Genomic DNA, 18,273 nt, shown 5'->3' on the forward strand with positions numbered 1-18,273 from the left:
GGAACGTTGTGTCATATTGCATGCCAGATGATTATCATCTCACATCAATTGATCTCTCCCTCTCACACATACATTATACATCGATTTTATTGTTCAGGAAAAAAGCCTTCCTACAACACTATAAATATTGGCTGTTTATATTCAAAATGATAGTCCCAACCCAAGCCTCCAAGATATTGAATCGAGTCCCGACCCAAGCTTCCAATATTTGAATTGTAAAAGCATCAACTACTCAAAAATCAAAGAAACTGATCAATAAAAGCACAAAACTTTTTTCTTGACCATGAAAATAAAAATTCACACATTTTAACATGATTTTATGCCTTTTTACAGCCTCCAGTAAGTTACAGATCACAAAAAGCAACTTCCTTCTACCATCTGCCATATAATCCAGAGCTTGCTTTCTCTAGTACCGTTGAGAACACTAGAGGCTGCACAAACCCTTCTTTTTATCTATACAACAAAGTTATCCTCGCCCATTTAATTTACAATGCTGTTCTCCTCATGGCTATAACAACGCTGTGAAGGGCCAAATGTACAGTAAGAGTTACCTGTCTATAATTCAAGGCTGTCCACGTTCCTCAACAACCTCAGGCAGAGACGGGGAGGATGAACCACTGAATTTGCTGGGCAATGGTGTGTTCCTTCGAGACTGGCGTTTTGTGGGGACTAGCTCGGCATCATGCTCCCATTTTCCATGAATTTCCTCTTCTTCATCATCCTCAGCGCTTTTAAAAACTGGATGGATGTAAGCAGTTTGAAGGTAACCTTTGAGATTGAGGTGTGGTTCCCTTGCACGTTCAAGGGTATCCTTCATCTTTGCTTCCTAAAACCCATAACAATAAAAAGAACATGATAAGAAGAAAGAATGATTTGCTCCATTTTCTCTATATGTTAGAGATGGTCCTTAACACCTAGAAAAGAAAATTTAAATGAAAGGGAATCAGATAAAACACTGAAGAAGGCCACAAGTTCCAACAAATGAATTGTTCCTCAAGCTCAATATGAATTAAAAACATAAATACTTGAAATAACAAGACAGCACTAAAGTCTAAATTGTGTAGAAAACAAACCTGCAGTGGATATCTAATGAATGCAGGTTCAAAACGGCCTTTACAGTAATAGTGGAATGATATGGTCAGGATTGGGAGTGCAATGAGAAATGGTGTTGACTGAGCAGCTTGTTTAGTACTTAATAATCCCATCAGAAGCAGCTGTGAGATGATTAGTGCACCAATAATACGCCCATGAACATCCGGCCAGAATGCTGCACCACTCTCATACTCTTGATTGTAAACATTAATGATCTGCATTATCAAAAAATACCTCAAGGTAAAATTTACTAGACAACTGAAAATAAAAAGGCATAACAGCAAATAATTAAGCTGATTATGGGGGTTTTCTGATAAATTAGGGAAAAAAATTAATTTACGTTGATAATGAACACGATACAAGTGGGAATGTGGGAAAATATTTTATTGATGACTAACATTTCTAGCTGGCGGTACTAAAACTAAAGCAGTTGTTCTTGCTTATGGGTGGACACTCCTTGAAAGGAATGTTCTTCCTTCTGCCACTCCCATAACTTGAAATTTGGAAATAACATGAAGTGAAATGTGTTTGGATCACCCATCAAATTCATGGTAGCCAAGACTTGACTAGCTTTCTAAAACATCTCATATGGGATATGGCACATGTTAAGTGGATCAGGATGATTTAGGACCCACCACCACATGTGTGCGCATTTTCCAGAAGTTCGACTAAAATCAAATGGTACAAAATTATCCAAATTTTAGACTGTAAAGATGTCCTAGAGTGGACTGATGATCATCATAAGTTGGGATCAAAATATTGGATTGAAAATAGGCATTCTTGAGGATGTTTGTGCACTCAATCCTGATTACCCTTTATATTTAAGATTTTATAATCAAAATGTCAACTTTTTACCTGATGGCGGAATACGACATATGCCAGGCAAAAGAAAACAATTATGAAAGGAAGTAGCACTGGTGTCACCACAGCATAGACAAGGCCCAGTAAAAAATATAATTGTATTCGAGGTTCGCCAGTATTGAAACCAATACTTCCTGGATCCATTGCCTCCTCCCTGTCCTTTTCAGTCTTCACCAAGAAGAAATTCTTCAAGTGGAAGATTATCAGTGGTTTCAACATTAAAATCTCTGCTGCTATGCCAGCCCATCCATCAACCATTATGTAAGATATGAAGAAAGTTGCTTTCATTGGAATTGCTACCCCAATTGTTCTAGGAATTCTGAAAAATGAAGTAACCACTAACTTTATGAAATCATTTCACAAGATTAGATTATATACAATCAAAACAGCGAAAAGCTTGATAGTTTATGCAGTTATATAGGAGTCACAACATGAATTCAAACTGCATAGCATTGATTTAAAATAAATAAATAGAAATACAAAATAAAATGACTGTAATGCAACTGACATGTGGCTAGAACTCAAAGTCAGGCTGCAGCCTCAAGCTCAAAGGTCCTCACTCAGCATAGTGCTATGACCTTGAGGGTCGAAAACAACCATAGGGGAAGTCTAATGTTCACATGTATTATTATGTATTAAAGAAACAGTAAATATGTTTATTAGATATATAATATAAGATGCTTTCTCAATTAAATTATTTTAACTTATTCAAGATTCTTCAAAATTAATATTGCTCTAATAGGTTTCAAATGTTATTCTTTTAGATTATCCTTAGAATGACACATGTGAAATTAAGGGACACTGATAGAGACATATAGACAAAAGGAGTAAACAAGATACACAAAGATATTAATGGCAAAAGGTTTATACAGGTATTAACCTGTCTTTGATTTTTTTACTAAGTTTTCAGGGATATAAAGGTAACTTCCACAGTCAATTCTACCAATAGCTACCTCCCTGCCCCCAAAGGCCAAAAATATATTACAAATATCAAATATAGAATCGATTCTTCCAAAAAGTGCCTCCGTCCCTCCTTTCCCTTCCCTGTAAATGTGTTCTCTCAACTGAAAGTAAGACCCCACCATCCTAGCATGTGCGGCCCCCCCCTCTCCCCTCTCCCAAGCTTTCTTGGTACAACCATCTCCTATTGTTTAAAAATTAAAATCCTGGCTAATTGATGCTACCCAAATCCACACACACACACACAAAACAGTGTATAACTTAACAAGCATAATAATGGTGCATTAGTACCCATCAAAAAAATAAAATAAAATGGTGCATTAGTGATAACTTACTGATTTGGCGACTGCTTCATAAAGGTATTTAGTTGTTCAAGTGCACTTCCAGTGATTATGCTCCCAAGAAATACGTTCACAAAGTTGAAAAGATAATATCTAGATGCTGATCTCCTTTCTAAAGATGATATTGAAATGAACCCTTCAAATTTAGACATCAGCATCAATATGGTTGGTAGAACAATGAGGAAAATCTTCAGAACGATCCCAGGTAGAAAACCTTGGATTAGTGACTTGATGAACTTCCTGGATAACAAATCAGGGAGTAATTAATCATGTAGTAGAAAAAGATGCTGAACAGCTGATTTTGTATGTTTGAATATTGATCACTCATCAATGGCTAACAAATTCTCCATTTGTAAAAGAAATCTGAGAGTGGGAAAGAACTTACTTTTCAATAATGGGCCTCAGGAATGGCACTGCTTTCTCAATTCCCTCAATGCTTGCAAGGGATTGCACAAATGCAATGGGGATCATGTAAAAGAAGGTGAGAAAAAAGAATGCAACGGCAATTATAAGCCTCCTAACCGTGAGTGAAACAAATGGAATTGCCAGGTTATGCCAATATACATCACGTGGCTCCGGAGCCCACTCAGTTAACCATAAAGTTGGATTTCTAGATTGTTGAGTTTGTGCACAAACAGCAGCACCCCACCGAGTTTTGAAGGAAACAAATGCTGCGGGCATGATAGACTTAGGATCATTTGCAACCCTTTCTCTCTCCACAGATATCTAAAATATGAAATGCAATGATTAGAACAGAAAGAAAAAGAAGAATACCCACATAATATTAAAACAAGCCTTTATACAAAATTCAAAACAACACAGCGGGCATGTGGTTAGTCCAAAAGAGACATCCTGGTATGTAAGGAAATCTGATACATGACATCCTCTAAGGGCTAATACAAACCTCAAATCCCTCCCTACTCAATTAAATCTAGCCCAGCAATTGCTGACCCATGTGTTTTTATCCTTTGAATATTGTGGGACCAGGGTAAGTCCACCCTGGAATCATCAGTATTCGTAGGTACATTATTAATCCATTTTTTAAGAGTGATCCGTATAGTCTTTTTCCTTTTTTTGTTATCAGCTAAGTTTATAACATCCTCCAGACCCTTAAAACTTGTATAACCTTCATATATGAGTTCACAGCAACACATCTAATTCCAAAATTTAACTGCATACCTGTTTATAGAAAATAGTTAAATAACCGACATGGATATCCCAAGGCCACAACCATATATATTATTAACCCCAACCCTAAAGTCTAGATTACATGCCAAATCTTATGCTATAATCACATTTGTCTGTAATGAATGTACAGGCACACAGAGAACATCCAAAGCTACTTACCAAACATTATTAATCCATTTTTTAAGAGTGATCCGTATAGTCTTTTTCCTTTTTTTGTTATCAGCTAAGTTTATAACATCCTCCAGACCCTTAAAACTTGTATAACCTTCATATATGAGTTCACAGCAACACATCCAATTCCAAAATTTAACTGCATACCTGTTTATAGAAAATAGTTAAATAACCGACATGGATATCCCAAGGCCACAACCATATATATTATTAACCCCAACCCTAAAGTCTAGATTACATGCCAAATCTTATGCTATAATCACATTTGTCTGTAATGAATGTACAGGCACACAGAGAACATCCAAAGCTACTTACCTAAGAGAGCATCTTCATATTTGACTAGCATAAGTTTCAAACTCATCCTCCTGTTCCATAGCATATAGATTATTCCACTTCACCAACATAATTCATCACCCTTGAAAGTGCATAAGATTTCCTTTCGATCCTCTCAATTTTCAAGGCTCTAGAAGATTGCATTACAAATAGGGTAAGGAAATTGGCTAGGGAGCTTCAGATGAGCACTAGTCTTTCCCCCTTTTAGGAAAAAGGATTGTGCATATCGCCCTTAATAGCATAGGAAATTTTGAGGAAATGGAGTTCAGAAGTAGCACAATTTATTCTACAATCTTCTCTAACATTTTTGAACTATCATTTCCTATATATCAATAGTCTTGAAAGGTGCAAGTGACAGAAGCTAGGCATGTGGAAATGCAATTTTGTGCAGCAGTGTAGAAGGCAAGTCTGGAGAAAAAGCCTCTTCATGCTTATTTCAGTGTCTTTGCGACAAATAAAATATCATAAGTTTTTTCATCTTGGAAATGTTGGATATGGAACTGAAAGAGATTTTCCTTAAATCTCTGTTTGTTTGGTCAAGGGACTCTATACAGGAAAGAAGCTTATAATTATCAGAGTTCATCGGTAGGTTGATATAAGGCCAAGGCAGGCCATTTTCATACTCTTAGGTTTTCCTTTTGCATTTAGGTGCTCTTGATGTATTTCATGTGTCCCCAATATGCATATCAGAAAAATAAAAGTGCATGTGGAATATAGGACTACCTCTTTCATTTGCACTTTCCAACCTCTTCTCCAAAAAACTGCCAAGCATTTCTACCCATGCCCCCCCCCAAAAAAAAAGAAAAAGAAAGAGAAAGAAAAGAAACACCAGAAAAAGCAAAAAGAAAACTGAAAAAAGAAAAGTCACAGCCAACGTAAAGAAAAGTCTTTGAACTTGCCTAATCCCATGGAAATCTTGGAGAATCTTCAAGAGAATTTTCGTGGTTAGATATCTACAACTAAGGATCAGAAGAAAACTTCATCTTGTTCCAGTTTCAGCCAAACTGACAACTACTGTAATGTTCTACGTTTTTTATTTTTTTGATAGGTGAAGTTGATTTATATTTTTTTTGATAGGTAATCAGAATCATTTTATAAAAAGTAAAGCCAAAAAATGAGTTCCAAAATACACAGGACGTATACAAAGAAACACCTTAAGGCAACACAAAAACAAAGAGGGACACCAACAACAACCCCCTTAGCCTGAACTCAACCACTCCACAAAGTCTACAAAGGAAAAAGGACTAGGAACAATATCTAAAAAAAAAGGATGCACAAAAGCATAGACTACCATATATGAAGGTACCAAAAGGCCAATCAAAGCGGAGGGATACACCAAAAACAATTATATCATAGACAATGAGAAATCTTCTATACACACTTTAAACCATTTCAAAAGATCATACATAATGACAGTTTGATTGCTTAATCCATTTTTTCGGTACCATAACGCTCTCCTATTTCTCTCATTTCATATGGTCTAAAATCAGTACTAAGGAACAGTTTTCCAAACTTTCTTCCACTTCTTCCCAACAAAAAAAACCCATGCTAACTCAAAGGGTTTGTCTCTTACTTAGGAGTACGTCACCCACTTTACCCCAAATAGAGCATAAATTAGCTCTCCTATTTATCTCCTTCCATATGGTCTAAAATAAGCAAAAAGGAGTGGTTCTTCAACCTTTCTTCCACTTCTTCCCAAAAAACAGATTCATGTCAGCTCAAAAAGGTGTCTCTTACTCAGGAGTGCATCGCCCACTTTATCCCAAATAGAGCATATAAATTAGCAGTCCTATTTCTCTCCTTCCATATGGTCTAAAATAAGCAAAAAGGAGTTGTCCTTCAGACTTTTTTCCATTCTTCCCAAAAAAAAAAAGAAAAAAAGATTCATGCCAGCTTAAAAAGGCATCTCTTACTCAAGAGTGCATCACCCACTTTATCCCAAATAGAGAAAATTAGTAGTCACAACTCAAAAGGGCATCTCTTACTCAAGAGTGCATCGCCCACTTTATCCCAAATAGAGCATAAATTAATTGCCACAACATTTCTTCTTCTCCTTTGCATATATCATATCTATTTAGAATCCTTCAACCCCTCATTTTGAGTTAATCGAACTTCAATTTCTTTCCCCATTTAGCTTCCAAAGTGAAAAGCCAACCCTCACTGGATTCCAAAGATTCTAAACAATACTTATAAGAAATGCCTCTATTCTTTCAACCAAACCATCTTATCCTCCATATCCCTACAAATTGTTTGTGCTTGCAATCTCCTAAAAAAGACCTTCACCCCATCTAGATCCCAATCATGAATCTATCTTGTGAATTTGGGGTTCCAACTACCCTCCTCACCTTCTTACTCCCACACCTCGGCTGGTACCCATGCAATCTTTCTACCTATCAAAAACAAAAATGGAATGCCTCTATTCTTTCAACCAAACCATCTTATCCTCCATATCCCTACAAATTGTTTGTGTTTGCGATCTCCTAAAAAAGACCTTCACCCCGTCTAGATCCCAATCATGAATCTATCTTGTGAATTGGGGGTTCCAACTACCCTCCTCACCTTCTTACTCCCACACCTCGGCTGGTACCCATGCATCTTTGGCAGCAGTGGCTACTGAGAACAATATAGGAAAAGCCTCCTCACGCTCCTCACTTTCTTACTCCCACACCTTCACCCCGTCTAGATCCCAATCATGAATCTATCTTGTGAATTGGGGGTTCCAACTACCCTCCCTCACCTTCTTACTCCCACACCTCGGCTGGTAGCCATGCATCTTTGGCAGTGGCTACAGAGAACAATATAGGAAAAGCCTCCCCCAGGAGTACACCACACCACCCTATCCTTTCAGAATTTCACCCTCCATTCATTCCTCCCCCCCCTTGAAACCAACTCTACTATAATGTCTACTTATATTAAAACTAAGCAGCATTTGTTTTCATGCAACTAGGTAAACTGCTTTGATGCTACATTTGGGTCTAGAAATGATCGGGAGAGGAGAAAATAATGCTTAAGAAAGTAATCTATTTTCAACATTTTTTTTTCTCCGCTCATCATTTTGGAGAACTAAACAAAGCCTAATCCTTGATATCACAAAGTCTACCCAAGCTTCTTATGTTAGTGTCCATATTGAGATAGCTGATTTTGCCCAAAATACCTGATATTATAGTCTAACAAGCATCTTGCTAGTGACCATAATAGAAAAGGTTGATTTGGCGTTGTCTCATAGTTGTAGGACACAAGAAATTATTAAATACTAACACATTTCTTTGCATCATCTAGGTATCTTTTGCAACAGTTTTAAGAATATAAACCAGCTCAGCATTCTGGCACATGATTGAGATTACAGATCTGGTCTTCAAGATCATATCGAGTTTTGCAGCATCATTTCAGAATAAGAAATGAAAAACCTCAGCCTTTTTCACCTTGCTTTTAAATATAATGGTATAAATTATATGCATCAAAGGGAACTAACATATATGCTTATAAAAATAAAGAAATAAATAAAAGGAGATCAAAAAACGGTGACAAAACTTTGGAAAAAAGGCAAGCATCACACAAGAAGTTAGACGAGTGGCAATTACTTCTTTGCAGAGTTTCTCAATTTCGGATGTGTAAAAATCCATTGCATCCACTCTGTTTCCCCAAAGGCCAAGAAAACCAGTCTGATAATGAGAAATTAAACATAAAGTGAGAACAAGAATCAAGAGGAAGAAATAGTATAGCATATATTAAGCTAGAGCAAGAGATAAAAGACTGCTTTTAAAGACATCACTTTACCTTCAGAAAGGGCCTGCTTGATTCATTTCTAGAATATTTAATTTGATAATAGTCAAGCCAATTCTGCATTTTTTCCTTCTTCTTGACCAATTTTGCAAGTTTATTTGCATCATATACAACCTGCATAAAACTTCTAAATTAGGAAATTGAATATAAACATTTTAATGCTTTATATTTTGAATTACCCATTTCAATGTTTATACTAGATTTTCTAAAGAACTGTAAAAACCAACCAATCACCCTTTAAAAAAGTAACCCACTTTGAGTTTGGGCAACATTACAAGACAGCAAATAATCACATCCAAGCACTGCCCTCTTCCATAGGCAATGATGTCATCTTAAAGCATTGTACTACTATTGATATTAATCTATCTAAGTGCCCTTTAGAAAATGAGGGGGAAAAAACTTATACTTTTGAATTCGGGCAACAATTCAAGACACCAAATACACATCTGATCACTCCCCCTCTCCCATAGGCAATAACAGAACTTATCAATATATGCTAGCAAGTCTCAGATATAAGAAGTATGCAACAGAACAGTGAAATAGGACAATTCACAACACAATGTAACTTAAAAAAGTTCATTACATGATGTATATGCAAACACATAAGCTTTGGATATTGAAATTTCGATACAATCCTAGGTATAATCATGTAAGAACTACAAAATTTTCCTAGTTCATTACATGCTGTGTGTTGCATTAATCTAAAGCAAAGCACATAAGCTTTGGATATTAAAAATTCGATCCAATCCTAGGTTTAATCATGTAAGAACTAAAAATTTTACCTCAGCATTCATTCTCAGATATTCTTTGATCAATTATTTACTTGAACTACCTAGGCCGTAGTATGAAACGTTCAAACTAAAGAAAATTTAAAACAAAATGTTTGGAATTTATTTTCACTTCTATAAAAGACACCTACTGTTATGATTGGGCTATAGAATCATAATACCACTTGCAAAGTATCACCAAATATTTACTCAATCAAACTATATAATAGGCCATTATCAATTATACAAAACAGTCTCAGTGTTATTGATGTCGGAGGGATGCATTTGTAGACAATCAGGAATATAACAGGAGCCATCCTATATTGAGAAACTACAGCCATTATTTCAAACTGTAGCAATTGCAAAGGTCCAGTTTTCAATAGAACATAATCACAAAAGTTTGATAAATAAATTACATTTCCATATAAAGTTTAAGAATGATTATTATTTTAGTGTTTGTCTATGATAAGGAGGAGGCCAAAGACCCTTGAAATACAAGATCTCTCTCAGCGCCAAGCTTGATCTCAAAGGTTTCTGATAATTACCTTCTAATTTCATTTGTTTTAAGTATTTAAGATCATATCATGGCTTGTAAGCGCCTAATTTGGGTTCTAGAGATCATCAATTGCTACTTACTTTCATTAGCATCTCCAATTTTTCCTATTAGAACTTCTAAAATCATGCATAAGTTTAAAGCAGTCCAACCTGATGAGTAAGATAGTTATCTGTATGATTGACCAGGAAAAAATGCTCCACAAGCTCACTAACAGATTCATCTGCGTCTGGGGGCACATTCCTAACAAGGACCTGCAAATAACCAAAATCCATTACACAAACATGGCAATGAAAAGGAAGGAATCGTGAAAATATATAATTTGGAGCTGTATAACTAGTAAACCTAAATGAATATTGCTCTTTTTACAATCTAAACCAACTGCTTAAAAAAACAAATCCAATTTTTAGGATGCTAAAAGAGCTACTCTATTCAACCTTTCACTACAATATAGTATTTTTATTGGCTAGAAAGTTTAACCATTTTCTTATCTTTTGGGAACTTTATGTGAATTATGTAACTATAACCTTATCTTTTGAGAATTTTATGTGAATCTTAGCAAAGGCAGCAAATTGAACCCAAATATCAAGGCAATTCAATTCCCTTTTCCCTACAGGGTCAAATGTATTGGACTACATTTGAACAGGTCCATGGAACAGGTCGTGATAGTTAGACTATAATCTCTAAGTAAACAAAATAAAGATGGAAGTCAAGGAAAGTTAGATCATATCGGCTTTAGAGAATTTATTTATATACATACTTAAGCACATACATACATATATAGCTACATAAATGCACACATATGTAGTAAAAGAAAACCATAATTTTTCTCTTCAAATATCTCTAAAACCTTCCAATTGCTGATGCAGTTGAATTCCTAGGAACACAAGAAAAAAAGATTAACATAAAAAGTTGAAATTGAATAATAGAAGTTACAGCTTGTGCTAAATGATGATTCTGGAGCATATTTCTGAAAGCATATAGCCTGTTTGCAGTACATGAACATATAGCAATATTTTATCAGCTAATTGGTCTGAAATGCACTCATTGAAGATCTATCTAGATTCAAGACAAAAAGGGATTCAATGAGATCACTCTGCAAACTGCAGAATGTAGGATATTGGTGATGGTATTCACAAACATGCACTCTCCAGTGCGAACAAGAACAGAAAATATAAATATAGTCTACTGCTTCCAGCCATCTTCACACATTCACAAACCTCAACCTTGTTTCAAGATGTTAAATGAATGCAAAACCTAATCAAGGTTTTGCACTTTGATTCATACTAACCAGTTAAAGAGGATCCTTAAAATCAAACTTTTAACTGTAAAAGGAAATTACAACAAATCAAAGATGATTAGAAAATTAAATTCTTCTTCAACTATACTAATTTGATAAGACATAGTGTTGTTCTTACTGTAAATTGATCTGGACGGCGTTTTTCTGATGCAAGAAATTGTAACCGCATTGATGCAATTATTTCATATTCCTTTTGCAGCAGATAGCATGTCCAAAAGGTGAAGGCATAGGCCATCACTATATGGGACCAAAACCTGCAATCCAGTAATCAGAATAATTGATATCCAAGTCATTATACCAATAAAGAAGAAAAAGTAGATATTGTTGAAAATCAGAATTATTGATAAAAAGAATTGCATGAATGAGTTGCAATAAAGATAATTATACAGTTCACATGTGCCATCCACTGGTTCAAAATCCCAAACTCTCTCTCCCTTACTTACACCCTCTAAAAGAGAGCTTTTATCACCATATCAACATGCAGCCATCCACCTCTGGCTCAAATCCCAAACCTCACTCCCACTTAAAGAGGATCATGCACTGGTTGAAATCCCAAATCATTCTTTCCTTTACCCTGTCTAAAAAAGAGCTTTGACCAACATACCATGATATGGATCATCCACTGGTTCAAATCCCAAACATCACTCCACCTTAAGGTCATAAGGATCATGCACTGGTATAAATCCCAAACCCTTCCCTCCCTTATCCTGTCTAAAAAAGAGCTTTGACCAACATAGCATGATATGGATCATCCACTGGTTCAAATCCCAAACATCACTCCACCTTAAGGTCATAAGGATCATGCACTGGTATAAATCCCAAACCCTTCCCTCCCTTATCCTGTCTAAAAAAGAGCTTTGACCAACATACCATGGTATGGATCATCCACTGGTTCAAATCCCAAACATCACTCCACCTTAAGGTCATAAGGATCATGCGCTGGTATAAATCCCAAACCCTTCCCTCCCTTACTCCCCCTAAAAGAGAGCTTTACCACGATACCAGGATGGTAAAGAGTCTATCTAAAGACATGCATTCTTCCACATCTCTAGGAAAAATGCATGATATCCAAAGCCCTCTACCATCCTGAGACACGCAGAAAAGAACAATCTGGGAATCCACCTCCATCAATTGGTCAGAGACCACTATTGTGAATATCTCTTTCAGGCCTTCCACCAGCAGGGTCCAATTCTTCGCCTCAATTGCCAACCCAAAACCACCAGGCTTCAAAAAACCCTTGAGATCCTGCCTTATGTCTCTAACGATGTGCAGTATTGATACTTTTGAAAACACACAGAATTTCTTTCTTTTTTTTTTTTCAACAGGCAAACATACAGAACTTTATGATATCAATGGTTGTAAAAGTGAGCACATACCACACGATAGATTATGGTACTGCATGCATGCATATGAAATACAGGAACAATTCATCATATTTAGGAATTTAACAGGTTAAAATGAAGAAAAACTTGGCAATAATCAAGGGTTTCACACCGTTCTGATCCAAGTGGAGTATTTGAAATTGAGAGCTTATCGATGTCACTGTAAGTTGCTTTGGATTGTGCTAAAGTGTTACTGGCATTTGTCCAATTAACTGGTACCAGGATAGCCCATGCAAGGAATGTTATGGGAACAAATAATTTAAGCCTGCATAGATAAATACAATAAAGTCAAAGGAACATTCCCCGAATAGCAAGCAAAATACTAAAGTAATAGACAGTCAGTCATGCTTGTTGAAACTAAAGCAAAGGAAATAGTTGCAATGTATCAATTATAACAAAGGAGTACTCAGGTGATATGATATCACCCACAGCACAAGAACAACTCATTCATAACGAAAGGAATTAACAGAAAATCTTTGACAATGCAACCAGCAATTATGGAGCTACAAGGCACTGATGACAGCTTAACTAATAACAAGCAACTGGAAGAAAAACAAAATAGATGACATATTGAGATCCATACCCTATCAAGTAAATACGCAAGTAGACAGCAGAATCTAATCCTGCATGTTCAATAAGCTCAGGTTCTGGCATTTTCAGGGCATCTGGCATCCAATTCAGAAACCTCAAGTAAGACCTGAAGTCCAAATTGACAAACCTTTGTACAAAAGCTCCCGAGCGTGTTGGGCTGCTTCTCAAACCCTTAAGATACCATTTTGGAAAGTATACTCTATCATTGAAAGGTTGAATCCTCAGAACGGCAAATGCCAAAAAGAAAATACAGGCACTGAGAATATTAATAGCTGCTGCAAGCGCTATATCTTGAAGTGTAGCCATCTATCCTTCTGAAAGGAAGTATTCTTCCCTGTAAAATGTAAATTTGTAAAAACAAGCAGAAGCAAAAGTTTAGAGTAAATTCAAGCCAATCAAAATAAATCACTAATGTGAAACTGTGACCCTTGTGCTGTGTTCAAATTAACCATTAATATAACAATTTTTTTACTAATATTTAATCAAAACCATTATCCAATGAAGACTAAATATGAGAAAGTGAAATGAAAATAGTTTCTGCTTCCAAAACGACAGGTGCATTAAAGACAAAGTAAATAGATCACACATATGTTATCAAAAAAATAACAAACATGAAGTATGACATTAAAAGAGAAGTTAATTTTTATAAGCAAAGCATAAACTCCAAAAGTATCATGCTCTTAAGCGTTTAGCACCTAAGTGCTGGTTTTAACATTTTGGAATATGGAGAAATTTGAAGATTCTATATTCAGCGGGTAAACTTGTTAATTTAATCAGTAACTAGAGTGTAAACTAAAGTGCCATTTCTTTTTTTGTATTAAGTAGTTTATTATAATGCTCTTATTGGATTATGAAGAATTTCCTTATTTTCTGTGGAAGTTTCTAAATTTGGATAGAGTAGGATTTAGCACCTAAGCATCATGGAATATTTTCGTTCCATGTAAGCACAGCCTACAGAAGTCTCTTATTGCAGTTATTTAGAGTCTAGGATAAGAAGATAGAGGATTTGGTAACTGTGCTTCTAAACAGGCAGGAATTTTAGAGAATTAACCAATAAAATGAATAATGATATTCTGCAGATCCCTATTGATAATTGATTTATTTTCAGATGAGATCTTTAGAAGATTCTTCCTCGTTTTCTCTTCTCCTCTGTTTTATTTGCTTTGCTAGTTAGCACACTGTTACTGTGTTACATATACAGACCCTTGCCTTATTTTTCCCCGGCCAACAATAGACCTTTTTCTACAGCCAAAACCTAGCTGACCATAGACCCCAGCCATCGTTGTCAAAACCAGAATCCCCTCCTTCCTTTACAGAAATAGCAATTTTTTTGTTTTAATTCATCCACTAGGACACTTAAACAACCAATCTAACCAGTGTAATAACTCTAAACCTAATTCCACTTCCCACTTCCCACTCCCCAAGCTCTAAAAAACTGAAGCCCTTAGTAACCTTAATTTAAGCAGCTATTTGGGGACTGACAATCATACATAACAGGATTTTGACAACAGAAATAACAAGAGAAATTCCATTTCAGCTCAAAATTGTGGGAAAACCAGGTAGGTTTTAGTTTCTAGTTTTCTCACAGCAAGGTAGTGAATGAGATGCTGAGAGCAGGTATCTGCATTCTTATTTATTGTTTCATAACAACAAAATGTTGTTAATAAGGATTTGTATTCTTATTTATAGTTTTACCATAAATGTTAACCTGATGCAATTACCACCCTTTCTCAAAGCTAGAATCGCCTTCATAAAAATAAAAAGGATATTAAGCATAACACAGTTATAATAATGCAATGTTGTATAACAATTTTTCCAAACGAAACAAAACATATACGGAGATTTAAATCATCCTTTAATATCGATCCACTCCTAAAACAAGGTAACGGATCACCTTCTAAACTACTCCACAATTACCAATAAATTGAGTTTCTACATAAACCAAAAAAATATGTAATTCTCTCATAGTTACTTCCCCATAGTTCACAAGGGAGGAGGAAAATCCTTACAAGTACATAAGCTAGATTTTCTATTCCATTACAGAAATAGAAAGAATATACGGAGATTTAAATCATCCTTTAATATCGATCCACTCCCAAAACAAGGTAATGGATCACCTTCTAAACTACTTTACAATTACCAATAAATTGAGTTTCTAAATAAACCAAAAAAAAAAAATGTAATTCTCTCATAGCTACTTCCCCATAGTTCAAGAGGGTGGAGGAAAATCCTCACCAGTACATAAACTAGATTTTCTATTCCATTACAGAACTAGAAAGAAAGTATGATTGACTGAAGAGTAGCAAAAAAAGCTATTAAGATGATCATTTTCACTTTTTAAAATTTTTTTCTATTTTCTCATCAATCAAACAGAACCTTAAACTTTCCATTCAAAAAATCAACAACTAAAACTAATCAAAACACATGCATAAAGAACACGAAGAAAAATAAAAACTATCTATACTTGCTTAGTTTTTTCCTCCGAGCTCCGTTCACTGATTTAGCCTCCCAAAAACTTCAGAGAGCGCCCTAGATCTGAAAATGACTTGCTGAGGCGTCTGGATTGCTTCAAAGTTCATTTAAAGCAAGAACATTCCAGAACTGCTTACCTAGGAAAACTGCGATGCACGCTAAAATGTACCTTTTTCACCTTTCAATCTCAACCTCCTCCAGATGAGAAGGATATTTGCACGAAGAGATCTACCTGCCTCCGCGTGGAATATCGGATAAGCAACCACTTCGGGAATCGGAATTCACAGAGATTTGTTTGGTAGAAAAGAAAAGAAAAGAAAGTGAAATGAAATGAAATGAAATGTGAGTGCTAGTGACTTTTAGGCTTTTAGCATACACAGGATTTAAGTAATTTGTTGTACTATCGATTTATAAGGACGTGTAACAGCCGTGTCGGCAACAGCCACGTGGCATCTCCAACGGCTACTTTTTGGGGCGTTTCGGGGTGTGAGTCCGCTGCCCCTCCACGCGGTTCAGGCACGTGATTGGAGGGAAATCTGCTAATGTCAAGAGGGTGGCGAGGAGCAATGAAGGTTGCGGGCCTTGCGGCTATTCGTGTGGGTGGCGCGTGGAGATAACGTTTTTGGGGCTTGGATTTAACCTTATAAGGATGAGCTGTGAGTCTGTGACCGTGAGGAAGCCGGAAGGGATTGAACTATTCCAATAATAGCAAATTATATTTTCTATTTTTGGCTCTTTTGCTTTTGGAATTTAGCTGTAAATATTAATAATTTAATATTACTATTATTAATTTATTACTATGAGTATTGTTATTTATAGATATACTACATCCCACTCAGGCCATGAAAATTTTAAGATATTGTCACATTTGATATTATTCTTGGAAGGTGAATGGTATAAGTCAAACATCCTAGTCATTTTGAGCTGTGGGATTTGGGAGGCCACTGGACCTCAATATTTTGATTACTTCAATGGTACCAGGGCCTGCTCTTATTGATTTGTTTTAGACCACATTAGAATTTAAAGTAAATATAATTTAAAAAATGCTAATAATTTTTTTTTGAAGAAGAAAAATGGATATTTTTGTTTTACGTGTATTAAAAATAAATAAATAAAATTATTCACATTATCGTTGAAACGGTTGAACGCAATGCCACCTAACCGGTTGAAAATGGCAGCCACGATTACATGCTTGAAAATGGCATCCGCCAACTGTCAACACTGTTGTGGTGAAAACTTCACACCAATGCAATGGTTTGTTGTGATAATTGAAAATGACACCGAACATGTTTTAAATGTTTCAGGTAGTAGGTTAAGCATTAGTGTGTACACGTGTCATATTATTTCTTCTAAACAATCATAAGATCATGGGTTTTGGATGGGTGGTGATTTCACAACCAAGCACGGGCAGACCTCGTCTTAAAAGTGGGATTGCTAATCAAAGCTTACATAATTACATTGGTAAAATATTAAATTATGTTGAAATGAAAATAAATATTATAGGATTATACAAAATTTTACACCTTCATATGGGTTCCTTAATTGAACAAAATTTTAAATAAAGTTTATTTTTTATTTATATTTGAGTGGACGAGGAATATCCCCAATCAAAATATCTATAATTTAAAAGCATTCATATAAAAAAAAATTCATATATAACACTAAAAAAAATCTACTTGTGACAATTGTAGGCATTTGGGCAATAAGATGATTGGATGGACATCCTTTCTCAAGTAAAGTCAACTTGAATAATCCCATTTGACCAAACCTTATCTCATGGGCTATAGCCGCTCTTACCCTTTATTCACTCATTATGCATCGTTGATGTTTCAAGATTAAATACAAAGATAAAAAATTGTCATGAGCCGAAAAAAGTTATAAAACTCAATTTATATAATCATACTATAACAAAAAATGTAGACATAAAAATTTAATATCTAAAAAATTTATTCCTTAAAAATTCTTTAAGTTAACTTAAAGCACATTTAACAATGATTTTGAAAAACATTTTTTATTTTAAAATAACTATTAAATACATTTTTAATCATCAAAGTATATCTAAAACATATTTAAATACACTTTTTTATATGATCAAAAAATAAGAGACATTATGGAGTTTGGCCCAAGAGTGAAATTGAGGAAGAGCCAACAAATAATAATTATATTTGATCATTTAAACCTATATTTTTATGATTTAATATTATTATATTACATTTATATAATTTTAAAAAAGATTTAATTAAAAGTTTTATATATTTTATATTAGAATCGACATTGATATTTTTTGGTCGGCCAACGAGCAGATGGTGATGTCGGCAAGCACTCTCATTATTGATAAGAGAGGGCTTTTATCTCAACCACTCCTTGTCTGCTAAAAAAACTCATAATAAAATCGACAATTGAAGAAGACAATAATAAAAAAACCGATCGCATTGTAGGGGAGTAGGTAGGCCTGCCCATGACACTAGAATTGCCTTAA

The 18,273-nt window shown here is 35.2% G+C and overlaps 1 protein-coding gene across 4 annotated transcripts; it reads right to left on the reverse strand.

Annotated features, from left to right (window-relative positions):
• Nucleotides 1-249: 249 nt before the first annotated feature.
• On the reverse strand, nt 250-16,161 carry LOC117922922 (calcium permeable stress-gated cation channel 1). Of its 4 annotated transcripts, none has more exons than XM_034841150.1 (13): nt 15,964-16,161; nt 15,787-15,857; nt 13,315-13,656; nt 12,844-12,996; nt 11,468-11,603; nt 10,202-10,303; nt 8,724-8,843; nt 8,528-8,608; nt 3,640-3,980; nt 3,249-3,494; nt 1,948-2,272; nt 1,074-1,307; nt 250-826 (listed from the first exon to the last, which is right to left on the reverse strand). In XM_034841150.1, exons 3-13 carry the CDS (start codon nt 13,626-13,628, stop codon nt 563-565), a joined length of 2,316 nt encoding a protein of 771 aa, XP_034697041.1. In that variant the 5' UTR covers nt 13,629-13,656; nt 15,787-15,857; nt 15,964-16,161; the 3' UTR covers nt 250-562. The 4 variants fall into 4 exon arrangements, with proteins under 4 accessions (XP_034697041.1, XP_034697040.1, XP_034697042.1 ...); XM_034841149.1 differs by having other exon boundaries at nt 15,932-16,161; XM_034841151.1 differs by lacking the exon at nt 15,787-15,857.
• Between the last annotated feature and the right edge of the window lie 2,112 nt (nt 16,162-18,273).

This window comes from Vitis riparia, chromosome 10, assembly GCF_004353265.1.
Source record: "Vitis riparia cultivar Riparia Gloire de Montpellier isolate 1030 chromosome 10, EGFV_Vit.rip_1.0, whole genome shotgun sequence".
Classification (NCBI taxonomy): domain Eukaryota; kingdom Viridiplantae; phylum Streptophyta; class Magnoliopsida; order Vitales; family Vitaceae; genus Vitis; species Vitis riparia.